Source organism: Andrena cerasifolii, chromosome 13 (assembly GCF_050908995.1).
Source record: "Andrena cerasifolii isolate SP2316 chromosome 13, iyAndCera1_principal, whole genome shotgun sequence".
Taxonomy (NCBI): Eukaryota; Metazoa; Arthropoda; class Insecta; order Hymenoptera; family Andrenidae; genus Andrena; species Andrena cerasifolii.
The window spans coordinates 10957501-10985131 of record NC_135130.1 but is presented as its reverse complement, the minus strand read 5'-3'; the positions used below and the strand labels follow the sequence as shown (position 1 = coordinate 10985131).

The 27631-nt window shown below is 44.3% G+C and overlaps 1 protein-coding gene across 1 annotated transcript in view; it reads right to left on the bottom strand.

Moving 5' to 3' along the window:
* Window positions 1-141: 141 nt before the first annotated feature.
* Window positions 142-27631, bottom strand: part of Orb2 (cytoplasmic polyadenylation element-binding protein orb2) — a 69537-nt gene continuing 42047 nt past the window's right edge. Inside the window, exons 3-8 of the mRNA XM_076825163.1 lie at window positions 25792-25842; window positions 8528-8806; window positions 8320-8432; window positions 7775-8167; window positions 7565-7675; window positions 142-7479 (exon numbers count right to left, since the gene is read on the bottom strand). Coding sequence (XP_076681278.1) covers window positions 7363-7479; window positions 7565-7675; window positions 7775-8167; window positions 8320-8432; window positions 8528-8806; window positions 25792-25842 — 1064 coding nt within the window. The 3' untranslated portion in view covers window positions 142-7362. The remainder of the gene's footprint in view (window positions 7480-7564; window positions 7676-7774; window positions 8168-8319; window positions 8433-8527; window positions 8807-25791; window positions 25843-27631) is intronic.

Here is a 27631-nt window from a genome sequence, read left to right as displayed (position 1 = left end):
ACTTCCTCGCGCGCCACTAATTATCCGCTTTTCCCGACACTCCGGAATCTCGCAGACGGGCGACACTCCTCTTCCTCGCCGTTAGTTTTCCTCGATCAACCGTCCGAACCCTTTCTCGTTCATTCTTCCTCTCTTTCTCTCCCCCTCTCTATCGCAGTCAACACTGTCAGGCATACCTAATCGCATATACGCGTAAGAAGACACGGCACCTCGCTCTCAGGCATTCTGTCTCTGAAATAAGATATCTAGTCAAGAATATAACAGCGGTATAAAAAACTTTTCAACACTGAAAAATACAAATCTATCGTAAATGACTACCATTGTTACTCGTTCCGCCCACATTTTCACCCCCTTTTTTTTTTGTTTTTGTGTTTCATTACCTTTCTTTTTAGCGACAGACACACGCGCACACTCTTTCCCGCTTTTACACACGCGAACACAGGCATACACGCGCGCACTCTCTCTCTCTTTCTCTCTCTCTCTCTCTCTCTCTCTCTCTGTCGAATGATAGTTGACGCAGAATATAATAGTCGGGTGCAGCCGCGCATGAACATCACCTGACCGGTTTCGCTTCTATTCCCGTTTTTCATCGGTCTCTCGCCCCTCCCGGTTTTCCTTCCATTGAAAAAATCCGCAGCGGCTTTTCACGCCCACGCTCTACCTACATATACCTAGCCATACTTTCCCTCGATTTCTCCGTGTTCTTCCCTCCTCCTTTCCTTCTCTATTCTTGTATCGCGTAATCGCTACCTAACTTTCAATTACATCCGTTACTTTTGTTTCCAAGTCCGTCAGAATATATTAGATATTTTAATTGCTATTATCAATAATATATTAGTATTTCATGTATATAATATATATATTTAAATATATATATATATCTATATAATTGTCATTATATTATATATTATGCTTTATCACACATATTACAAAGGAGGTGAAGAATCATACCTAACGTATCATTTATTTATTTTCTTTTTGTTCTCGTTACTGTTGCTGTTGGCGATTTCGAACGATAACTTCGCTGCGGATGTAATTCGCCATCCGAACGTCATTGTCGGCGTAACCGTCGTCGTCATCGTCGCCGTCGTCGTCGCAGTAGTCGTCGTTTACGATCATCGTTACTATTATTTACTATGTTTAGTTTAAATTCTTCACGCGCCACGTTCGCAAATGCAATTTAAGATGCACACGTGAGCAGATCCGTACGTACAAAGTTTAGCTACTTAGGCGGCTGCGCGATTGCAGTCCCGGCTTTTGTCGCACCTTTCGTCTCTCCTCTTTCCTTTGAAATGGCAAACGGCCAACAGCTGACGAAAGACTTTGAGATCGCAATTTTCCGTACGTCCACGACGCCCGGATCAACCTTCTTGCCTCCTCGGTGAATCGGTGCTAAATAACTATTCCATAATCCGGGAAGCAAAGAATCACACGTGCACGAGTCAAATTTTCCAGTGACATGTGCGCCGCGAGCGATCACAATTCCACGTGACGTTAAATAGATTCGCTAATAAATTTCACTAAAACGCACCTTTCCGGCGAATTAACGCGCAGGTAATATTGACTAACTACCGGGAACGTTCCCCCACGCGTTCGAACGCGCGTGCACGATTCTCGTTTCGCAAACAATAAATTTCAAATATACAAAAGTTCGTGAGATTATTTCTCTAAATGTACAAAATTTGACATCACCTCGACGCGTAGGTAAGAAATTGTTAGATGATCAGCAAAAGCAATTTAATTCCTTCCGTATGTCGATACGTATAGTACGAATTAAGTGGGAGGCGAATTTCGGTGAAAAGTAGCTCGCTTACTGATCAACCTGCGAAATTCGTTGATTGCCAGCGTCGTGGATGCACGCAAACACCAAAAGCGCGAGCAATTTACTTAGGTACGAGTGACTACCTTGTCGGAACACCTAACACCCCATCTTTCTCGCCCTTTGCTCCCTTCGTTATTCTCTATCTCGCGCGCGTGTGTACGTGTGTCTCGCGCATAAAGCGAACTCTACGGAAGGCCGCGCAAAGTCCGGAAATCCGAGTTTACAGGCTACGCACATAAGTCGAAGAATATTTGGCTAATTACTCATACACCCAAAGAGACAACCGCAATTTCGCGTATAAAGAAAAAACACGTACACACGTTTCCTCTATGTGCTCGTATCGGTGTAAGAATGTGTGACCGTGTATGTATGTGTCATTGACAGTCGGGGCAGAACTCTGCATTTCTTTTAACGATTAGAAAAATTTGTCTAGAAACATCTCGGTCTCGGTCTCGGTCCTCGCCTAAACGCTCGATCCACCCAAGTATCGGAACAACGCTACGTTTTTTTTTTTATAATACACATCAATATACATAGATTTATGTATATATATATGTATACCTTTCTCAATTATCAATTGATTTAAATGAATTGGTACCTAGTTAAGTTTCGCAACAATTGTTTGGATGAATTTGTAGGGAGAGCTTGTCTGTGCACGAACGTGATCGTGTGTATAATGTGTCTGTCTCGTTTTCGTGTGTAGGCATGCACCAGCATATGGCAGCGCGCGAAATCGTTTCAGACGCGTATGTATGTACTTCGTGCTCGTTCGGCAGACGCAAATTTTTCGCCCATGTAGTACGCGAAACGCCTACGTAGCGCGTCTTTACAGAAACGGTTCATCGATTTCTTCAAGTTCTTCATCCCCGTTTCAACGCCTCCACCCCCGTTCCCGCTTCTTTCCATCCACTGCGATAAACGTCCACGAAACCAGCGCTCGAAGCTTTCCATAAGCGGCTCTGGTGGAAGAAGAAAAGGAATAGGAGCAAGGGGGACAAGATGAAGTAGAAGAAGAAGAAGATGAAAGTTCCAGCTGACGGGCAGAAGCTAGAGAGCGCAAATGGCTCCGTGCACGTTTATCGCATAAGAATCGAAAGCGGGAAACCTATAGAAAAGCCCTCTGCTCGAAGCGACCGAAGAAACCAGCCCCGCGCACCACATCACATAGCAATGCACGCGTATACGCGTTAACCAATTTTCATGCGACGCACAAACGCTCTAGAGAAATCGTTGCATCATTCCTCGTCCACGCGAGAACGATGCCTTCCGTCGAGTAAAATTACGCTAACTAATGCTCGCCTCTTTCTCTCGCTCCATCGATCATCCGCGGCTCTCTTATTCGCTCTATCTCCCATCATCCCCTAACCATTGTTCACCCCCCCTGTCGTTCAGTGATTATCCTAAAGATTTTTCATTTAGCTACTCCCTAGTCTTCGATGAAAATTCTCGAACTTGTCGAATGCGTAGCAAAGATTGTTCGTTATTTAGAATATTATCGTAGCAACGGATAGAAAAATTCAATACATTCGTTCTATCGACTAAATACACGTTCAGTATTCACCACACTCGGCGACGAGCCTTTCGAACTTCGGGTCCCCTGACTGTCTTTCTTCTACGTTCTTTCTCCTAATGGCCGTGAGATTTTTCGTCTAAATACCTTCTGTCTCTGCCAATGCTCAGCCGAGGGAGGTAAGCGAATGAAAAACGGGCTTGCTAAGTAGGCGAGACTTTTCGCGTTTGCCTTCTCTACACTCGTGTCGACGAGTTGTTGCCGAGCAACATTTGTCTATTAGCATATTTATCTATTAGACTACGCGGCTCCTATCCTCGTTAAAGGTTCGCGAGTATCGGCACCAATTCGTATGAACGAAGGGACGGAGGGTCATCGTTAACGCGGCCCTTCTCTCGCTCTCGCTCTTACTCTCTTCCTTCCCCACCTCGTCACTTTTACTTTCTTATACGTCCTCTAGATTTCTCCTTTCCTTCTCGTATCTCGTGCAATAACTAAACGTCACCTAATCTACGGCGACAAGTATATACAAAAAAGAGTACCAAAAAAATAAATATATATGTATGTATATATATATATGTACCTATATATATATATATATATAATATGTGTCCGCGCGCTCGCGCCCGCCCATGTGTGTGGGGAGATTATACTTTGCATGTCGGTTCCTCGTTATCAGACCTACGCAACGTATCGATCAACACGCGATAGTCTATTTTAATCGATTCGTAAAGAATAGCGTTTATCGTTCGTAAGCTGACTAAGCCTGTGTCCTGGCGCGCGCATGTGTGCATGTGTGTTCCTGGATGCTTACACAGAGGAGGGTGACGTAAAGAAACTCGTCGTGCGAGGTTAAAAACTACGAGCTTATGGTTTCGACTGACGATGCTGCTACGTATAGAATATCCATCTACATATTAAGCGGAACACATAATGTTGCATGCTGATTTCGTGCGCGACGACGCTGACGACGCTTCCGCCGTTGGATCGTCGTCAGCAGATTCAGACGAGTCGTTTCTGACTATTCTCGAAGCTGCAGTTCTCACTCTCCGATGCTCCGAATGGGAATATCGATAATTAACCGTGTAAAAACTACCGTTCGGAGATTAGCCTGAATCGGGTCGACGGAGCAGGTATCGGAGAAGACCGACCCCACTCGTGGTAGGAAAAGTCACGCTTCGTATAACCGTCGAGATAAAAACCCTCTGTTTCTCCCTCCAACAAGTCCCGATCGAGATCAGATTTCATTTGAACTACGTCGACTGCATCACTGAGTTTGATTATACATATGTACAACGAGCGAAGAAATTCGGTAGGATTACGAGAACGTACGCGCGTCCGACCGCCGCCGCGCCGCGCCGCCACTCGAAGCGGATCGATCGCCTGTCTATATATGTACAGAGGAGGGATCCATGTGTTTCATCATCGATCTAGCGATCCCAGAGAACTCTGGACGCGAAAGAAGCGCTTCGTTCCTTGCTTGCACGCGTTTACAATTCTCAGCCGGACGTATAAAGTGTAATTAACTACGACCTCGATCGCCGCTCTTTCCCTCGCCTTCGTCGTTGACGAGGGCGTCTCGTATCCCCTCGTCCCACGAAGAGACCAGACCGTCTTTCGCGGTTCACTGGGTCCGCAATGGTTCCCAGTATACTTTCGCGAGAGAGACGTTCACCGCTAGGTTGTCGAAAAAGGAACGTGGAGGTCCAGGCACGTAGGATCGTTACGCTCCAGCTGCAGGGGCCGATTATATCCGGATTCGGACGCGCGCGAAATCGGTCGTGCGACTAGTCTCCGAGGCAAAAACCGATCAGCCACGAAAAAGGAACGCTCGTTTTCGCTCCTAATGTTTAGCAGAACATTTTCACGTTGATCGACCACCGGGTCTAGCCAATTTCCCCATTGCTTTTTTTTTTCCCTCGACATTGCGTCGTCGCCGCGATCATTAATTTTGTACTCTCTTTTTCTCTAAAAACGAGTAGCGGACTGGCTCTGTGCGATGCGGTGCGGTGCGATGCGAGGTTAAGGCTCACAATTCTCGGTTCCTTTCCTCCTTAAATGACTTTGGGAAAAGTCGCTCGTGCTGCTTCCAAGTATTGGCAGAGAATCCGGTACGGTTAGACAGATAGACAGAGCTAGCGTGCGAGAGCACACGGTCATCAGCTAAGCAAATTCAACTATCAACTTTTGAATCGCCCGTTTAACCCTCTGTTGCTTTCCTACATTTTCCTAGATCCTCTACTGCAGCTTCTTCTCCCTCTCTCTTTCTCACACTCATACACGCACCACCCCCCTCTCTCTCTCTCTTTCTCTCTCTCGCCCCTCTCGCTCATTCTCTCGGCTATGACACTCTTTCCCCCTTTCATTAATGTTTTACTACGCCTCGCACTCGGATAAGTTAATTAGTAAAAAATCACCTCTTTCATCGAAATATTCTGCCTACGAGCGCGAGTCGCGTTGTCCACGCGAAAAACGCATGTATAATATATATTTATATATAACGCACCTATGTAACATATTCAATAAGTCCTTAAGAGCTAAAGACTGTGTGATACAGAGAATTACCTAATACACAGCGGTTTGAAGCGTGGATGTTTTTCATTACCTATTCAACATTCAATGCGAACGGTTCGCCTCCCGGCTTCGCGTCTCTATTTGTTATATCACTCTCTTCCGCGTTTGTACCAGCGCTCATCTCGACGGCGGCTCTCCTTTTTCGTCGCCTATCGATCTTCAACTTCACAGTTTCGCGTGAAATCAGGTACTCGCTATATTTTCTTACCATCTCTCGTTCCTCCGGCCGGAGCTCGTTCTTTCAATCAGCGCCCGTGTTTCGATTCTCCCTCGATCGTCTTCGAAATGGTACAAGGATCGTCGAGAGGAAGAGATCGCTCCGTTATTCGATCTTGATTTCCTTCTTTGGCTCGCGCCCCGTTCGAACACAGGAGAGATTAGCGGCGAGGCAGAAAGCGGAAAATCTGCGTGTCCTCGGGTGGTAATCTCGATGAACAAGTCTCTGTGCTCCTTGCTGAGTCGCTCGAAGAAGAAATGGGAAGGCCGATCGCGACTTCCTCCGCATCTTCTCCGCGGTCGATCGACGAGACAGGCACTGTGTCCGCCCCCCGGCCGACGAGCAGCGCGAGAAGAGACGAGCGAACGGGCAAAGAGAAGAAGAACTCGCGCTTCCTCTCGCGACTCCGAGGAGCCGACCGGCGAACGAGCTACAGGCGACGAGTTGCTCGACAAGCTGAACGTCTCGCGATTCACTGCGGATCACAAACTCGATCCCACACTTTCTAATACCGATCACTAGCGAGAATCCGTAATTATTCGGCAACTAACGCTATACTCGATCTCGAGTAAACCAAACTGCATTTACGTATAGTGACAGTGACAGGCAGACAATACCAAGAAATCTCTGTGTCCATTCCGTACTGTGTTTCCGACGAGCTCGACGACTTCTGGGGCGTCCGACCGTCCGCCTCTTCTCTTTCCTTCCATTCGTAGTTTCCTTGCTGCGAATTTTCAGCGGAGCGGGCCGCTGCGCGATCGATCGGAGATCGTTGCGACGCCGAGAGGATCGGCTGGCAGACAACGGCGGGTGGTTTATCTTCGTCGAGTTACCGGTAAAAGTATCCAAGTAGCAGTGGAGTAGAAGTATCTTGTAGTAGAATAGTAAATCGTGTGGTGGTAGTAGTGATAGAGTAGTAATAGTAGAGTAACGATAATAGTGGTAGAGTAGAGTAGAGTAGAGTAGTTGTAGTACTGACGATCGAGTGTGGACAGGGTAGTAGTAATAGTGGTTTCGGACTGCTTGACGGTAGGGGCAGGTAAGTAAGTGATAAGGGTGAGGCGACGGACCGTCGGACGGGCCGGGGAGGGATTGCTGATGGTGACGGTGGTAGTGGCGGGGTGATTGGGGTGGAGGATCGCGTGGTGGTGCGGGAACAAGAGTGAGGAGGGGATGGTTCGTACAAGTGGTAGTTAATTAGCTAGGGTTTCGAGATAATTAGGGACAACGCAGCTGGGGTTAACACCAGCGGTAAGGCACGGCTCGAGGCCGATCCGCACCCTCCTTTACCAGCGGCTTATGGAACTCCCGACCTGGTCGAGAGTGAATCGTTGCCCAGCAATGCTCGCAGTAGTACTGAAATCAAAATAGAAACGGTGGGCTTTTCGCTTTGTTGGGCAAACTAGCCTCGGTGGGTACTGTCGAAAGAAACAAGACTTACCTGTAAGCAGGTGACGTTGGCGCAAAAGAATGGCGCGAATTTTCCTCCGCAACGTTGCCCCTGACATTCGTCGCACATCTGATCATCCAGAACGTACGGTTTCACTTCGACCTTGGTGGTAAGAGAGGGGACGTTAATTACTCGGTAAAAACCGGCAGGCCGTAATGCGCGACACAGCCTGGAAATCGGGCAAAAAAAAAGGAAACTTACTCTTTTGTCTATATCGCCGTGCTGTAGCTGAACGAATCTCGCTGATATGGCAGCTATGTAGCTTTGCTGATTGCTGAAGGCAACCCTACCAGCTCCTTTCGGATACTTGAGCTCGGGGTCGGTATCGATACCGGCGTAGCAGACACCGCCGTAGAGCCGGTCCATGATCATTGCCAGCTCGACGGCTTTCAGTGGCCGCGGTACACCACCAACGAACACCGTTTTCCGCGGATCCAGGGGCATCGAGGCGTCCAGGACAAAGTCCGCGTCGCTTAATCGCCACGGTCGGATCTGCACTGGCTTGTCTTTGGTCGTCGGTGAGCTGACGCACAGATACAGCTTCTCCTCGTCTTGGATGCACGCGTCGATCAGCTGTTGCACGGACGCTTCGTCCTGCGAGGGAGAAAACGACCGATCAACCCTTCGCGCGTGCTTTCAACTCACTTTAATCCTAACGATTTAGATACACCCGTTTGTTACGCGTGCATCGATCGCGTAACTCACGATTCAAAGCTAGTCGCGCGAGGTACGAGTGTCTGAATTACCTGGAAAAGCAGGAAAGCGTAGCCCTTTGGTGGGAAGTAGGATTTGCTCTCTGCTTTATGCGGCCAATCGACGACCAACGATCCAAAACGGCGGAAACTAGCTTTGATTTCCTCTGCAACGAGAACATTACGGTCGGCGTCAAGTCACAGCGCTGGGAAACAGGGGAGGAATATGTCGCGAGTAGGTATAAGAAGATAAGGAACGCACCCTCGTCGATGTCAGGTGGCAATCCGCCGACGAACACTTTCCTAGAGAATCGTTCTCCAGTCTCGCTCCCCTGGCTGTGCGGGCTACTTCGACTTGGCGAGGAAAGCGGCGCTGCCTGGGAGCCGGTTATACCGCCGCCGACGCCGACGCCAACCCCGACGCCGACTCCGACACCGACGCCGACGCCAACTCCAACACCGTCCAACTGACTCGGCGCATTCGGGTCCTCCAGTAGGGTTCCGCTTTGCTCCTCCAAACTCGGGAAGAAGGGTGATTTACCTGCAACAGAACAATGTTCCTACTTTAGCTGTCGAATCATTGCTCGCATTTCGCAATTTCTGTAGAACAAACCGGAGTTAATAAGCTTGTCAATGATCGTCGCAGGCACATATATACTATCGTTTATTCGAAAAAAAATCCTCATCGACCAGATCTTTGCAACGACATTTCCTCGCGCACGAAAGAGGGGAATCGCAGAGCGTGCAGGAAAATTGGTTGAGATACGTAATCGGTGTAATCGCGGTCTGCCAATGTGAAAAACTCACTGTATCTTCTCCTAATGGGAAATCTCGCTCTTCTGATAAACGTTGCCATTCCCGGGCAAATGTTGCTTTCAACGAAAAGCCAAGGAGACGTCGAAACGCGGAATCACGCAAATGTGGGCTGTGGCTGCTTGTTTCTGACCGTCGTTAAGGGAAAACAGAAAACGAAGGAGGCGTACGAACAACCGAGCGAAACCAGCCATCATCGATTCTACGAAGAAACAATCGAGCTTGACACCCCTTGACGTTCATCTCTTTTACAGCAAATATACTTCCGTATCATCCAACTCGCTCGCGCCATGTGGGGTATTATAATTTCCTAACCGTCTCGTTGTCATTCGTCGCTGCTGGTCCTCAGTGATACGACGCATCTATGTGTGTATAAGACGGTCGAGGGTGTCAGGGATGAATTTACCCGCTGGCGGTGCAGTATCGATTACTCGAGGCCCCAGCAGCTCTCCCAGTGCGCGATTTCCTATTAATCATTGCGCGTGTCTTCTTTCCCAATTCTGACCCGACAAGGTGAACAATGATTGAGAAAAAAAATACAAGCGTCGCTCCAACAGTCGCTAAATATACATAGCATTTATAAACGCATCAGCTTGGCATTAGTATCGATTATCGGTTACCAATTAAACGAGTACATAGGTACGTAGAAAGTTGCCACGTTGTGGGAGTCAACCGATCAGCGTTTACCGTGGTCATGTACATCCCCGAAACCCTCGTTACGGCGCGGCGATCCATTTGTCAACGAACGGAATACTCGCGCACAGATGTGTAATTAGATACTCGGAGCAAGTCGCGAATCAGCGTCGGGCTGCAGTTATTTGATGCTTGAGCGATTCTGGGCTCGCGCCGTTTATTTTTAGGGAGCACCGGGACCGTAATGTCGGCCAGATATAGGTGTGATGTATGTATGTAGGTCGCGTCAATACTCGTGACGTTACCAGCGCTACAGTTGCCGTCATTGTTCGGCGATGCACAAACATTTCTTTTCACCAGGTATTCCTTTTCCCCAGAAGCATCGAAACAGAGGGGATTTAGGCGATTACCCACCCCATCGCCGATAAACCAGCATCCTCTATTCCGCTGACCATACCTGCACCGGTAGTGGAAGAGAAATAGGGAAGTAGGTTAAATCATCCAGCCGTGAAGGTAAACAGGTTCGAGCCCCGGCGCGCGCGCGCCGCGCCGGGACAATCGACTTGAAAACAGCCGTGGGAAAAGGAGCCTCGACTGACTTAGGGTCGTATCGTACGGAGTGTGTATCACACCTCACACCTCTCGCATCTCATTCAGTTTCCACTGATCCCATTGAAGAATCCACGAAACACTGAAATAGGACGACTTCGTAGAGACGCACAGTGGGCCGGATACAATTATTTAGCGTCATTTGTTTTTTTTTTTGTTTCAGATGTCGGAATGAAATTGACGCCCAAAAATAGGATACAAATTTTCCTTTCTAATGGTGTGTAATTTAATATTTTTTACTTTTATTTATTTTCAATTTTTTGTAACCTAATTGTGATATAAAAAATGGAAACTGCTCAGTTGGTAGTTTATTTAATGACCTTTTCGGTGGTTTAAATCGAATGCTCAGGAAACTTTTCGTTTACAAGTTGTAAGGAAAAGTCGAAAAATAAAGGAATGCAGCGAAATTTAGTTTTGTTTAAATTAAAGGCCAATCTTTTGCGCTAAACATCAGCTTCTATTAGTAATTAATGTAAATAATCTATTAAAAAATAATTCTCAGTACGGTCAGGAAAATTGCGACATTATTTAAAATCGACAAGGAATATATTTCAAGTCCCACCAGGACGGAATCTTTTCAGCGCACCTTCCTGTATACAATCATGCAAAATTCACTTCCCACTTCGTCCCATTTCTCAAAATATTACTGTCCGAAGTCATTGGCCTTTAATTTAAACAGAACTATATTTGGCTGCATTCCTATATTTTTCGACTTTTCCTTATAACTTGCAAACGAAAAGTTTCCCGGACATTCGATTTAAACCACTGAAAATGGCATTAAATAAGTTTTCAATTTTTTTAAATCACAATTAAGTTAAAAGAAAAATTTGAAAAATAAATAAATGTCAAAAATATGATATTATACATCATTAGAAAGGAATAATTTTATCCTATTTCTTAGCGTCAATTTCATCCCGATATCTTAAAAAAACCACCCAAATGGCGTTAAATAAGTTTTCAATTTTTTTTAATCACAATTAAGTTAAAAGAAAAAATTGAAAAATAAATAAATGTCAAAAATATATTATACATCATTAGAAAGGAATAATTTTATCCTATTTCTTAGCGTCAATTTCATCCCGATATCTTAAAAAAGCCACCCAAATGGCGTTAAATAAGTTTTCAATTTTTTTTAATCACAATTAAGTTAAAAGAAAAAATTGAAAAATAAATAAATGTCAAAAATATATTATACATCATTAGAAAGGAATAATTTTATCCTATTTCTTAGCGTCAATTTCATCCCGATATCTTAAAAAAGCCACCCAAATGGCGTTAAATAAGTTTTCAATTTTTTTTAATCACAATTAAGTTAAAAGAAAAAATTGAAAAATAAATAAATGTCAAAAATATATTATACATCATTAGAAAGGAATAATTTTATCCTATTTTTTAGCGTCAATTTCATCCCGATATCTTAAAAAAACCACCCAAATGGCGTTAAATAAGTTTTCAATTTTTTTTAATCACAATTAAGTTAAAAGAAAAATTTGAAAAATAAATAAATGTCAAAAATATGATATTATACATCATTAGAAAGGAATAATTTTATCCTATTTCTTAGCGTCAATTTCATCCCGATATCTTAAAAAAGCCACCCAAATGGCGTTAAATAAGTTTTCAATTTTTTTTAATCACAATTAAGTTAAAAGAAAAATTTGAAAAATAAATAAATGTCAAAAATATGATATTATACATCATTAGAAAGGAATAATTTTATCCTATTTCTTAGCGTCAATTTCATCCCGATATCTTAAAAAAAACACCCAAATGGCGTTAAATAAGTTTTCAATTTTTTTTAATCACAATTAAGTTAAAAGAAAAAATTGAAAAATAAATAAATGTCAAAAATATATTATACATCATTAGAAAGGAATAATTTTATCCTATTTTTTAGCGTCAATTTCATCCCGATATCTTAAAAAAAAACACCCAAATGGCGTTAAATAAGTGAATCCGGTCCACGGCGAGACGGTGCTCAGGCTTTTTAGCTCGAACCGATGCGCCACTATTAAACTGCCAATTTTACAACTTCGCCATAGTTCTATCGAGCACCTGTGCCCGTGTGTACGCATATAGGCATTTTGAATCGAGGATACACGACGCAACATTGCTTTCTTACACTAATCATCCACTATCCACGCTCTCCGCGCGTATTAATTAACCCAGGAATGTGTATAGTGCACAGTCGTTGAACGTTAACGCGCGTACGCTTCTTTTGTTGGCCAAACGCGGCAATTCGGCCGGATACGGTGTAACAGCGGACAATGGAGGTTCACAGGCGGCAAATCCAACGCTCTTGACGCTGCTGCGCTCTTGACGCTCGTCCATTTATTCTTTTCCATTTCATTCACGACCATCCGCGACGTTTCTCTTTTATATTCGCACATAAACGCAACTCTTCTTTCGTATTCCATGGCATTCACTGATTATTTCGCGGAGAAACAAAGGAAAAAAGCAAGGAACGAATTGCTTTCAAGAATCTGTTCCTTTCCGCTTCAAAAGAGAATCTACGCGAAAGGTTTTGGAGCTGGAAAAAGTGGCGCGTTGACTCTCCGCTATGAACGCCTTCAACGCTCTCAACAGTTGGATCATTTCGTTCCGAGGCGCCAGTTGCCGAGGCAGAGAGAAAGCTGACCACCCCGCGGGAAGGGTGAACACCTCGGGACGTGACCACGATTCGATGGGTTCGCCGGCCTTTTGCACCGATCTGCTAACAAGGCGAATACGCGTGGTCGTGATACAAGACGCGAAACGCGATAAAAGCAAAGGCTCCGGGTTTCGAGAGGCGCATGGGCAGTGAGCAAGCAGCTGGTTCGGTGTAGGTACACCTACAATAATCTGCAGGGATAATCGCGGGTTTATAGCGGCCTCCGAGGGTCGTTGGGGCGCTCGTATTTCGGTTAACGCGACGAGGCGTGACTTTCGGCCAAAATTATTTAACACTTTCCCTGCGCCATGCGGAGGCTGACTCACCGTTGACTCCTCACGTCAGCCGCGTCTTGCCTCCTTTCCCAGCATAGCCGCGGAACATTCGTGTCGTTTCACGTTACACCGCGGACTGATCGAAACGGATTTGGCTGCTCGAGAGTCGAGAGGAATGTCTGATTCACTGTCCATTCATTTGCTCGTCAACTAAGTAGTGAGTACGCGTTTGTCAAACGGTGCCACTTGGCGGCCCTATCCTTTCTTTCTACACGAACAGCTACCTGTATTGAAAGGCGAATCCCTCTGCTTTGAACGGCGCCTAACCAACGTTTCACCCCAATGAGAACACGCGGCTGACATTCAAATTCGCCGCCAACACTTGTTCGAGATTTTAATGATTAATGGCAATTCAATTAAATGTAATAACGCTGCAAAGGTCTGGTGAATTGCTAACGTTTGCTTAGCTACGGTGTATAGATACCTACCTACACATACATACTTATCGGTAGATTTTTTTTCATTATTCTAATACTAATTATTTACTAATTTTATTCATACGACAACTGTCTCCAGATGTGAACGTATTTACTGCTAAAAATTCGGGATTTAAAACGTTTATTTTTTCACAATTTCGCATCCATTAGTACTCAAGGATAATGATCATGTAATTATATCGATAAAAAGGGTACTTGATATTTTCGCCCATGTCCGGAAATTTGTAGGTACGCGTCGCCCCACTGTCGTGCGGAGAAACCGTAATCCAGGGGACTTGCAGTTGGAATAATCTTATCGTGAGCGAAGGCATCGATCGTTATCTCGACGAGACTGGCAATCCTTAACGACCAGAACTGTATAAAGTAGCAGCAAGTTAAAGTTTACAGATATTTTGGGGGGAAAACCCGACGATATATCCAAGAGTCGTTGAGCTATGATTTCAAGAAAAAATATTCCTGGCATATTCCCTTCCAACTATTTACCAACGGCCGACATTTACATCCATCTATTACTATCCATAAATTACACCTTATTACAAGTTTTAAACGAGCAACGCCTGTATATTTAACGTCCACGGTAAAGCGGGATAAATACTTATATAAATCGGTGAATACTTGTATCCAAAATTATGCCCGCGACACGGCTACTCTTTCTTGCCGCGATAGAAATAGTTCCTATTTACTAATTGTACTAAAGGACGCGGCGATTGGTCTATGCGTCCTTTGGCTTCTCCCGCGGTGTCGCCTCGTCGAATCTTGCTGAAAAATAATGGAGAAAGAGGCAAGAGAACGAAGTGGAGTATCGGGTCGGGTCGGGTCGGGTCAGATCTCGTGGTCACCTACGAGCGCGGCGGGGAAGGCGTCGCTTTCATTTCACCACTCCGGGACAGTTGTGGAACATCCCTCTAACACGCGTCTAGCAGCCACAGCCGCTAGAAGCTATATAGTATGGATCAATATTACAGGTAGCTCTACCTCCAGCATGCCCGGCCCGGACCGTTCCGCCTTTCCTTCTCCCGCTACGCTACGTTTTCTTCGTCGTCCCTCTTGTTGCGCATCTCGATACTTTACGGAAAACCCAAGAACAGCCTTCTCCTTTCTCTGTTCTCGCCAGACACTTTGCCTCTGTGGACCGCAGGATTCGCGTATGCCATCCTTGGCTGCCGTCTACCGGAACGATACTACGTACAAACGGAACGGGCTCCCTTTGGCCTTATCCTGCCACGTTCCCCTCCGCGCTCGTCAGCCTTGCTACACCGACCGCTTTATCATCCAACCAATCGCGGCACTAATGGATAATAAATTACGGTGACCGTGCGTGTGAAACGCGAGCTGCTTTTCCATATGGCCCGCTTTAGAGGATCCTGATGAAAATAGTACGTGGATAGGTACTAGAGATCCCTATTTCACGTGTATTTAAATACACGTGTACACGTGTATTAAACGTATCCGTACCTCAATCCGTGTATCTTTTAGTACGCGGGTACCCGTGCACTATTTCACGTGTATTTAAATACACGTGAATTTAGATACTCGTGTATTTAAATACACGTGAATTTAGATACTCGTGTATTTAAATACACGTGAATTTAGATACTCGTGTATTTAAATACACGTGAATTTAGATACTCGTGTATTTAAATACACGTGAATTTAGATACTCGTGTATTTAAATACACGTGAATTTAGATACTCGTGTATTTAAATACACGTGAATTTAGATACTCGTGTATTTAAATACACGTGAATTTAGATACTCGTGTATTTAAATACACGTGAATTTAGATACTCGTGTATTTATAAATACACGTATATTAACGTATCCGTATTTTGATTCGTCTGATTTTCAATATTTACAGATATCCCAGAACTCTGAGGGATTGCGAAATTCATAAAAGAATTAATGTACTTAAATATATTTACTAGAATAATACGCGGAAAGTATGGTTTTACAAATTTTCAGATTGTAACTAGTAACACAATTATAAAATTAACAAGATTTATTTAATCGATCACCTATTTCGATACAAAAAATTAAGGCATTACTGGTAATAAGCGAGCTTCTCTTTAGACGCAACGATAATCCTTAAAATTGAAAAACATCACTCGGTTTTATTACACTTATTGCTTAAGTGACCGCCATTGCCCATTCTCCCGTAGTTAATGCCCAATTCTGATGAAAATAAACAGATACGTTGATACACGTGAAATAGTGCACGGGTACCCGTGTATTAACAGCTATACGGATCGAGGTACGGATATATGTAATACACGTGTCTTTTTGCTACACGTACCATACCGTGGTCTCTAATAGGTACGGAGAAACGAACTGTTCGCCGTATGATTTCGTCCCAGTGCTATGCTAATGTTGCAATGACTCGCTGCGTCCCGAAATCTAGCATCGTCACCGGCATCCACCGTTTCTAGCCTCGACGCGTGTCAATGTTATTACGCGCCGCCATGCCACCAGCAGCGTTTTCACGCTTTCATAAACGATTCCGTGGCGAGTGAAAATGGAAAGACGGAAGCAGAGAAGCGCGGCATCTAAACCAATTCGAGGAGTACTAATAGAAAATCCGGTTGCGTAGGAAGGGGAGGATTTATCGTAATAATCGGCCATTGTTGCGAGAATATAATGAATATTGTCTCGTGGACGACGCTGGCTATTCTTCTCTCATGACGTTCTTCCTGCCCTAGGCACCCTCGAATCGCCCGCAACGATTTACCCGGTCGGTCCTTAATCCAGCGGTCGATTTAATTTTAGATAAGGCTTAAGGGATTGACTTTCTCGTAGAAAGAGAGTCGCAGTCAGAACTACATCCAATTCGGGATGCGTCGCTGACCTCGGGAATCGCGAGAAATTCATAAATTCTTCTGCCTGGCGAAACGGAGGAAGGATAAAGTTTCCCTCGAGAGAGCTCGTTTAACGTTTCAAAGGAAATACGAGCGGTCCGAGCTCCACTTGGATCGGAGTAGATCGCGAGTTCTGCTTATTTAAACGGGGGAAATTTCCGTCGGAGAAAGTATTTTTAATCGAAACCGAGCAACTGGTTTGCTCCTGCTCTATCGGTGAAACGGATTCGCACGCGTGCAAATCTGAAAAGCGCGTATCAACGACTTGTCGATCTCCACGCTTCTCGCTTTCCTTCCAATTAGAACACCTACTTCGTATCTCATCCCGATGAACCACAGCTCTATCTCTGCGCATAGATACCTATGCTATCGCATCGCTGCGGCACAGCGTGAAGCAGTTGACAAACGGAAAGTCTCTTGGCCCGCTATCATCGAGGCCGGCGCGGCGCGGCGTCTGATTACGTCGCGTCTCTGAAAACTACCGAAAAAAACAGTCGCGATAAGATCGACTTCTTGCGTGGTTCCACTGTTTCGTTTTTCTTGGTGCGTATGGACGTACGTATATATATATAAGGCTCCTTAATTATTATCGCTAGCGATGAATAAATAAACTGAAATATGCTTCCCTGTAAACAAAGTTTAAAATTTTATTCGCTAACTTACAACAATTATTTACATTATTTACACTCCTACCTGTAAACAAAGAAACGACAATTAAAGTTTACAACTCTCGCTTCTCTATTTATTTTACTCGATCTATAATATCCTTTTGTATACTTTGTACATGTGCTCTATTACGTAATACCCATCTCCCCTCGTTCCATCTAGCGGTCGTCCATTAAAAGGCGCGCGAAGCATGAGGAGCGCGGCAAGATTCGGATTAACAAAAGTATACTTTCGTTACATATATAATACCTCCCACCGATGCGGACGAATCGAGTAACAGTAAGACAGTAGGAGAAGCACGTAGTACCTACACGTAATATGGGGAATAGGCGGCATGGCCGAGACGAAAGATGAACGAAGCCATGGGCTGCTCCATTACGAAGAGACGACATCGGCAAACCGATAACAATTTCATAGCAGTAAAATCCAAATCGCTCCCGCTCGCTCGTTAAGGGAGAACACCACTGTGACGGCCGGTACAGTAAGCCATTTTTAAGAATTTTTTTCAGGAATAATTTACAGTTTTCATGTAACATTTTCATTACCTAATTGTAGTACAATGTCTTAAGAGACTATAAAAAATAGAAAAACATGCATAAATTTGAATATATTAATTAATTTTCTAGATTCCCCGCGACACGTTGGTCGAATGTGTAACTATGGAATAGCAGGTCCGAAATCAAATTTCATTATTTTTTTACAAACTATACGAGTGTAGTTTGCGTTGCAGATACAGATTCATTGATTGAAAACAAATTTATTAAAATACGCTCGAAAAACTGTCCATTTTATTCGCGGATTTTCGAAACTTTTCTTCTAAAGCGCACCATTTCTACAAAAATAATTTGTTTAAAAAATCGATACGTGCGACGGAAGCTACGCTCATATAGTTTATAAAAAAAGAATGAAATTTGATTTCGGACCTGCTGTTCCATAGTTACACATTCGACCAGAAGATTAATCAATATATTAAAATCTATGCATGTTTTTCTCTTTATTTTTTGTTATAGTCTCTGAAGACATTGTACTAAAGTTAGGTAATAAAATTATTCTACGAAAATTGTAAATTATTCCTGAAAAAAATTCATAAAAATGGCTTACTTTTCCGGCCATCGCAGTGGTGTTCCCCTTAACTAAACCCTTAGAAGATGAAGAAAACGTTAGAGAATCCGTCGAGCCTGCTCCTCGAATTGTTTGGAACGACGGATAAGTAGGTACATACATACGTAGGTTCCGAGATCGAGCGAAGGCGCGTTAATTACTGTTGGGAGGAGTATCAATTAACCCCACTGAGGGAAAGATTGAAATCGTCTGAATGACAAGGGAGGCGGAGGCGATATCGCGAAAACGAGTCGCATCGGTCGCGGAGACTGGCGGGATGGGGAATAATGGCAATCAAGGTGGAAGCAGTAATTAAAACGTTACTGGAGGCGCGACATTTTCGCCGGTTCATTTTTTTTGTAATCTCTCAGCTGTCTGGCCCACCCGACACTCCTTCGCCCCTCTGAACCGCCCGACCTCTTTGACCCCTCTAACTCCACCGTCACAGTTTCGTTTGCCAGCGCGAGTTAAATAAAAATTCGTAATTATGGGCTTATTAACGACTTAGAAAATCCTGTGGATTAACGAGCACGCGTCTCAAGAGGCAGCGCGTCTACGACAGCCCTCCTCTTCTGCCGCTGCTGCTGCTCACCACCTCGCAGCCGCCACTCCACCTCTCGTCCGCGTCCTTCTCGTTCCGCCGATCTCGACGAGAGTTACCTCTCCGGCTTTCTGCCTCTCCGCCCTCCTCCGACCGTTCGCCATCCCCTTAGACCACGATCTAACCACCGAGAGAGAAATATAGAATGAGACGGTGCGCTAGAGGACGGGGCGCGGCACGTCGACTGTGAAATTGTCGAGCCATGAATATACGGAAACGTGTGTCGCTGTCGGGGAATCCTGGCTAACGGACAGCGTCTATGGATCCTGCCTACGCTCGCTATCCCACAGGCAAAAACGAGTGTGCACGCGCGCCTAACACTTGCCGGGGCAACGAACGAAATTGTTACAGGTGCGCGCCGAATAAATGTAAATTACACCTGACAACAAGGGTCCAGTGGAATCGTTTGCAGCCGCTTTGGAGAAGGGAGGCAGTCCTCTTCTCCATTTACCCCAGCTTCGGAGAAGCGTGGAGAAAAATTGGCGCTGCTCGGTGAAAAATTTGATATCCGAGTGACCGCTGAATCTACATATCTGTAGGTAACTATTCAACGTGCCGCAACGAATTCGCGAAAGAAAGGGAATGAGCAACGCTCTGCACTCCTGACCTTTCAAAAGTCTTGTGTAAGCGAAACTGCGGGGCGTTTCGCGTGATTTCGACGAGGTTGCATCTCCAATTGGATCGAGTGCGCAGGGAGTTGGAAAAGCCGGCAGAAGCTTGACAGTTTCATTTGATATTCATTCGGCCTTCCGAATTCACAGTGCCACGTGGCATACACCGAACGTTCATACCTAAATAACCAACCAAACTTCCAAATCAAGTGGTGCCGTGCCGAGTTATGTAAAACAACGTACAAAAGACTCTGTTCTCGCGCGTTTTTCAAGCTTACTTCGCCGGAGGAAGGCGTGGAACACCCCTGATAATGTCTCAGCATTCGCGTCAACATGGAACGACACTGACGCCAAAGTGCCCACAATACGGGACGCGACTCGCAACGCGTTAAGGGGAGGTTCTGGTCTAAATGTCGATTTTTTTTATATCATTTTTCGAATGTTCAATCTTTTAGGAGTACGGGTTTAAAAGGATTTGTTGAAATTCGTAAAATTCCCCAAGTTGTAGGCATTTGAGTCGCGGCAAATACATGGGTCACAACCGGCTACTCGGCGCTCACGTAAAACTTTAAGGGGAGGTTCTGGTCTAAATGTCGATTTTTTTTATATCATTTTTCGAATGTTCAATCTTTTAGGAGTACGGGTTTAAAAGGATTTGTTGAAATTCGTAAAATTCCCCAAGTTGTAGGCATTTGAGTCGCGGCAAATACATGGGTCACAACCGGCTACTCGGCGCTCACGTAAAACTTCAAATGCGTTTTTCTCGAAACAGTGTTCTCAAAACGGTGGGACCTGTATCTCCAGAAGTTATTATCCGATTCGACTGAAACTTTTTTTATTTTGGAGAATATACTTCTGGCTAGAGGGAGGGAGACATACAAAATTAAAAAAATTGAAAATTTGTAATTTTTAAAGGCGTTGAAAGGACGACTATTATAGGGAAAAGTGATTTCAAACTTCAAGTGTCGTTATTTTCTAAAAAATGTGATTTTTGTAATTATTTCTGGCCCCCCCCCTAGAAAAAAGAATAATCTTCAAAATAAAAAAGGTTTCAGTCGAATCGGATAATAACTTTTAGAGATACAGGTCCCACCGATTTGGATCAATTTTTTGACGCCTTAACTTTAACGACTCGCCAGGGCTGTTTGCACTGATTAATTATAAAACAAAAAATATATTTCTATAACATAAGACATCCTTAATACAATGCAACAAGTCCCATTAAATTATATATAGTAGTTTTCCTTTAATTAATTCCTAAATATCACCTATTTTTTTGGGGCTCTAGACCAGAACCTCCCCTTAAGGAAGGTCTTGAAAACAGGTATCCCCGGTTCCGATCTTTTTCTCTCTTCCCTCTCTCTCCCTCGCTCTGCACTTTCCTCCACGTCCTCTACGTTTAGTGACACACTTCAAAGATCGGATCAATCGGATTATCAAAGTCGCGAAACTTTGATTGCCTTTTGGGGGTGTATCGGGCAGTTGGTAAGACGAGCGGGCAAATAGCTCGGCCAGGTGTACCGTTACCGCGTATCGATTCGAACCGATCCAATTACGAGAACGGAGTTCGTTTCTTGCCTGCTATCCTCCGATAAGTTGTATTACAGTAGGTATTACAGGCAGCGATACGAATAGCGGCGGAACACGAGAGCCCAGACTTTCGACTCCTGCGATCACTGTGATCCCGATAGAAAGGTTTATTGTCGGCTGGCATTCGTCTCGGTTGCGATTCGGAAATCGGCGCGACGAAAAACCAGGTGTACGGGATACGCTGTCGCGGCTGCAACCGCGCGTAAAACTACGGTTACACCTGTTTCTACATACTGTACGCTTGCGAGCGATTTCCGCGGCGAGGCACAAGCGTTATCAAGGTCCGCGTCCCGCGGAAGGGGGCCGTGTTACGGTTAAGGGGGGAATCTAGTGTAGGAGGTCGAAGAAATCGATTTTTTTTGCATAAATCAATAGTTAAACATCACGATAATATGCTCCCAAAGCAGCAAAACGAAATTCGAAAAATTAAAGCGGATATAGCCGGTTTTGCTACGGAGCGCCAGGCTACCACAAAACTTTAAATGCGTTTTTCTCGAAACGATAGTTTTATACTTTGCGGGCAATGTAACTAAAAAAATATTCAACCAATCGACTTGGCCTTGTGCACGGATATTTGTGAACATTTTCTTCATAGTACTAAGTTATTAGTATAATGATATCGTTTAAATAAATAACTTTTTTTTAGACATTTAAGGCAAAATTTCGTTGGAAACAGTGAACTTTTTATTCAAGAGGCCGCCATTTGTTCATTTTGCATCTTTTAAGTTTCAAATTTCTTCATTCTGTGCGTACACTCATAAACTAAAAGAAAATTGTTCGATTTTTGGTTTCAGATGAAACCAAAAGACGCTACGTTGCCCGCAGTGCAATAATTGCGTCGCCAACGGACTGGGCATAACTTTGTTATTTGCCGCTCTTTTTTAATAAAATTTTTTTGTCATATACCTTAACCTGTTAATACAATATCCTGAAAGTTTCAGAAGGATCTATCAAATACTTTCTTTAAAAAAAATTCCCGAAAAATGCCTCGATTTTCATTTAGTTACACCAGGCTCCCCCCTTAAGGAGCCACTCGAAGGCAACGCGCAGAAATGTGAAAGAACAATTGAGAAAAGGAGCACCTGCGATCGCGCGTTTGTAAACGTGAGCTGTCACGTTACACCAGATGCCACTTATCGTTAGACTCTGGTTCCCGTCGCTCGGCCACCTAAAAGTAGCTCGTAGCTGTGTCGCTACGATTCAGGGGATCGAGGGGAGTAGGACCCGCGGTGCAATTACCTTTAATTGCGCCGCCGCGAAGCTATAAGCTCCTCCGTGATAATCGTTGATTTACAAGTGGCCAAAGAATCGGCTTTATCGTCCTTGGGGAAACGGGTTACTCGCGAGCATCTGACGAGCATCTCGCGACGAACGAAGACGGAGAGCTCTCGACGCGACTAGGTATAATCGAATGCCTCGATCGGATGCGTCACCTGTCACCGCCACTTTTCAGCGAATCTCCTCTCCCCCGTGACTCGCCACTCTCGGCAGCAATGCACGCGATGCGAGAAAGGACCTTTAGTGGTGTCTCCTCTTTCCCGCCAACTTTCTAACGGTCCCTTCAATCAAACGTAATCATCCAAAGTTTATTGCGAATGCAATATCATCGACCGAGGAAAACCAGCGAACGAAGAAAACGGGCTGAGGAGTTTCTAACATTCGTCTTGGAAACGGAGAACATTGACACCGCGATACTTTACCAAGGATGCTAGGAATGTAGGACAAGGAAAACCTTGCGCCTTGGCTTCGATGCGTTTTACGGCCATGCCTAACCATTCGCTCGAAAATCCTCTACCGCTCATCGAGCGTTACGGTATTGAGTCACGGTAGGTACACCTATCCCTTTGCAACTGGAACGATCAACCTCTCTGGCTTCCAAAGCGGTTCGGCCAAAAGTATCGCGCGAAAGGACGATGATTAAGAAACCTCGATACGAGCCGACGCACAGTGGGACGGATCGACGTTTAGGAAGGCATTCAGTTCATTCCTTACATATTTCATCATTTAATGATTATAATCTAAGATTGCAGGTAATATATTGTATAATAAATACAATCATTATTTTTTTTCTCGTCGCTCTTTTTAATAATGGGACTTCAAGAGTCCCTTCATGTTGATTTCCATATATATACATCCATATATATGGATCGGGGCTTATTAATAAATTATTTAGATCATCTTGATTTGTCATTTTTCGGCTGATCTTTTTGCGTATAATTCGCAGTAGTTTTTAAAAAGGTTCCCCAAAATTCGATTCCAATCACTCTCTGATTACATACATGATTCATTCTTATTTATCTAGCGTTTCATTCCTACTATTGCACGTTGCACACCTCTGCGCGCTTCGCTTCCAACATATATTACTCATTATTATTATATTTGAACATTACTCAATTAGTGTAATTTAAAGTTAAAAACATCCAATTTGCACAATTATTATTGCAAAATAAAAAATTGGAGCAAAATAGTATATTTCTCCTGACTTGTGCCTGCGTTTGTGCAAAAAAATATGAATTTTTCAAAGGGTCGGATGCGGTCGGATATGAATAATTGAATTTTGTGCAATTGAATCTATCCAGAATTATGAGGTATGCTTGAATTTACGGACAAATGCGAACAATTCTTTTGATTCAGGAAAATACGAAAATGGTAACAAAAAATCTTAATTTGGCAATAGAATATAAGTGTTTATATTTTTCATTACAAGAGAAAGACTAACTAAAACTATTCCAATGTGTAAAGGCTGATCATTTTCTAAAAATGGAAATCTAAAATTTCTTTTAGAATATTTAACCGAGGAAGCCCAGAACGCTCGAAATAATGATTTTAAAAACTACTACGAATTATGCGCAAAAAGAGCATCCGAAAAACGACAAATCAAGATGTTCTAAATAATTTATTAATAAGCCCCGATCCATATATATGGAAATCAACATGAAGGGACTCTTCAAGTCCCATTATTAAAAAGAGCGACGAGAAAAAAAAATGATTATTATATTTATTATACAATATATTACCTGCAATCTTAGATTATAATCATTAAATGATGAAATCTGGAAGAAACGAACTGAATGCCTACCGAAACGTCGATCCGTCCCACTGTGCGACGACTTTTGTAGATGATAGCGACGACAATCTCCCTCTCCTCGATGCATCCATTCAGCTGGAGTAGTGCGAGGCGAGTGAGCCGTCGATACTGCTGAATACACATTACCCTGGAAGGAAGGGATGTCCCGCAAACAGGACCGTGACTGCGTAAAGGTGAGAGGGTTGCTGCTCGGTGTCGTTAGCGGGCACACGCTAGCTCGTTCGCACTGCTCCTCGCAGGACTTGCTCGCTCCGGCACGAAGCATTTCGCTAATTGTAAGTCTCGAGCAAGCGTTTCGCAAGCGAGCAGCTCTTCTTCGGTTGCACGTGTGCTCCGGCAATTGGCCAGCTCGTGAATCGCGGAAACTCAACAACGCACATTCGGCCGAATAATTTGTCAGCAGAGCAGCAACACCGATCACGCGAAGTAGGAGGGGAATAACCGATGAGATGTCACGTGCACCAAATATTCTCCGCGGTTACATTTCCGGGATTTTTATGGCTGGGGAATAATTTGCTCAACCCGTCGAATGGATTTTGGGGTCATTAACGGGAAAGGGGTGATCGTGGTTTTGATTTGTAGGGTCTTAGAGTAGAGATGAGACGAGGTCTCGATTTAAGGAATTTTTGGGGCGAGGGATTTGTTTAGATTTAGTAAAGAGGGGGGGACTCGTGCCTCGTAGGGCGAATAAGCGAAGGGGTTTCGCACCGGTCATCTTGAGACGGGGACCGCTTAGGTACATCGTCAAGTGATTTGCGATTGGGGAAAAGGGGTTGGTCTTGAGTTTCAGGACCTTGGTGGAGTGATTTGGATTGTGAGAATGTGTTATTAGGGTAATATTGCGCGGAAAAAATGGTAGGACATCACAGGGACAACGAGATTTTTCACGGCCAAGTTAGTTGGACACGTTCGATCGAGATGGAAGTGGGGGGTTAGCGATGCGGCATACAGACTGGCCTGCGCGGAACTCGCGTCTCGTTACGAAACAGTATACGCTTGCATTTCACATTTCACGCTCCGAGATTCATTCTCCGCAGCAATCGTCCCATCAGCGAACCACCTGATGCGTGTCTGTCACGCGTGCGATTTCGTCCAGGTATGTCTGTCACGGGTACAACTCTGCGCATGCACTCGTAATTCCAGACTGTGCTCTTCTTCGGTCAATCGCTAGCTGCGGCCACTCAATTGACAGCCCACGCGGTTCTTCCTTCGCATCGCGAGTTTGCGATTTCGGTAGAGTAGGTCGTGGTTTCAAGTTTCGGGTATTCATTACACGCGCAACGGGACTGCAAGGGGACAATCCACGGCAACGGAAAGAAGTAAAGGTGGAAAGGAAAGCAACCGAAGGTGAAGGTGCGTCTGCACCTAAATCGGCTACCGAGATAAGTACATAGAGGTTGGCGACCAGTCATTTCTCAGCGATTGCGACGAAAAGAAGAGGGAATTACGCGTTGCGGAGGAGAGCCTCCACGCCGGGCCACAGACACACACGCACCTATCAATGCTAATGAAACCGTTAATGCGCCGTCTTTCACTCACCATGTAGCTGTGCGAGCGATTGCAGCGTGTTGGCATTGCAGTTTATGTATCCTGAAACAGAAAACATAGTGGTGCGATTAGAACGGCGCGGCGTTTCTGTGAATCGCGTAATCTTTAATTTCGAAACGTTATCGGGTACTGTTAGCCTGGCGTCGCGCGTCGTAATGCCGCGTCAGTGTCAAAAGCATCTCCTGAAGTACCATCTAACCGGCTGCGAAATGCGGATCCCTTAGCGCGCCTTGGTTCATTGCAAATCAATTGCTGTTCAGCGTACAGCAACACCAGAGTTGGGCAAAATGCAATCTAATTACAACTTACAAATTAGGATTAAAATGTAATCGTGCAGTTGATTACACATTATTTTCTGTAATCGTTCATTTAGGTAGTTGACGAAACCAAATGGTCAACTACCTAAATGAACGATTACGGAAAATAACGTGCAATCGACTACGCAATTACATTTTAATCCTAATTTGTAAGTTGTAATTAGATTACATTTTGCCCAACTCTGAGCGACACCGATAGGTCTACGCCCTACGCCGCGGTATCGTAGAGAGGACGGGGCTTGTAGAGATAGAGAAACAAAGAAAGGAGGAGGCGAAAAAGAAATGAACCGCTCGCGTGCGGTTCTCGGAGATCACGTTGCAGCATAGTGTCGCAAGTATCGACTCGAAAGCCCGCTGTGTCGGGCATGTGGGTCAAACGCGGTTTCACAATTTCGAAAAAGTCTGCGTTTTACATGGCTTATCGAGAAAGCGACACTCACGACTGCCAACCGTGAAGGGAATAAGCATCGCCAGAAACCAGAGACACTCGCGCAACGGAAACCTGTACAGGTAGATCGCTACGCTCGCGTACCTTAAGGGGGGAGCCTGGTGTAGCGGATCGAAGAAATCGATTTTTTTTTTTTACATAAATCAATAGTTAAACATCACGACAATATGCTCCCAAAGCAGCAAAACGAAATTCGAAAAATTAAAGCGGATATAGCCGATTTTGCTACGGAGCGCCAGGCTACCACAAAACTTGAAATGCGTTTTTCTCGAAACGACAGTTTTATACTTTGCGGGCAATGTAACTCAAAAAATATTCAACCAATCGACTTGGCCTTGTGCACGGATATTTGTGAACATTTTCTTCATAGTACTAAGTTATTGGTATAATGATATTGTTTAAATAAATAACTTTTTTTAGACATTTAAGGCAAAATTTCGTTGGAAACAGTGAACTTTTTATTCAAGAGGCCGCCATTTGTTCATTTTGCATCTTTTAAGTTTCAAATTTCTTCATTCTGTGCGTACACTCGTAAGCTAAAAGAAAATTGTTCGATTTTTGGTTTCAGATGAAACCGAAAGACGCTACGTTGCCCGCAGTGCAATAATTGCGTCGCCAACGGACTGGGCATAACTTTGTTATTTGCCGCTCTTTTTTAATAAAATTTTTTTGTTGTATACCTTAACCTGTTAATACAATATCCTGAAAGTTTCAGAAAGATCTATCAAATACTTTCTTTAAAAAAAAATCCCGAAAAATGCCTCGATTTTCATTTAGTTACACCAGGCTCCCCCCTTAAAAATCGAGCATCCGACAAATTCACCGCCGCATCGGTTCGCGAGCTTCTCATTCTTGTCGATAATTCAGAAGCATCGAAATTCACGCTGCTAACCTTAGAGCAGAATAGTTAGGTAATTAGGAATGCATCCTCAACGATTCACTCCGCTCCCGCGGAATGGTTAAAAATTAGCCAATAATAAATCCCAGGCTGAGGCAACTGTGCAACCATTTGCGAGATGCGCTCGTCGCGACTAATCTCCTGTACCGTTACCGTAATATCGCTCCG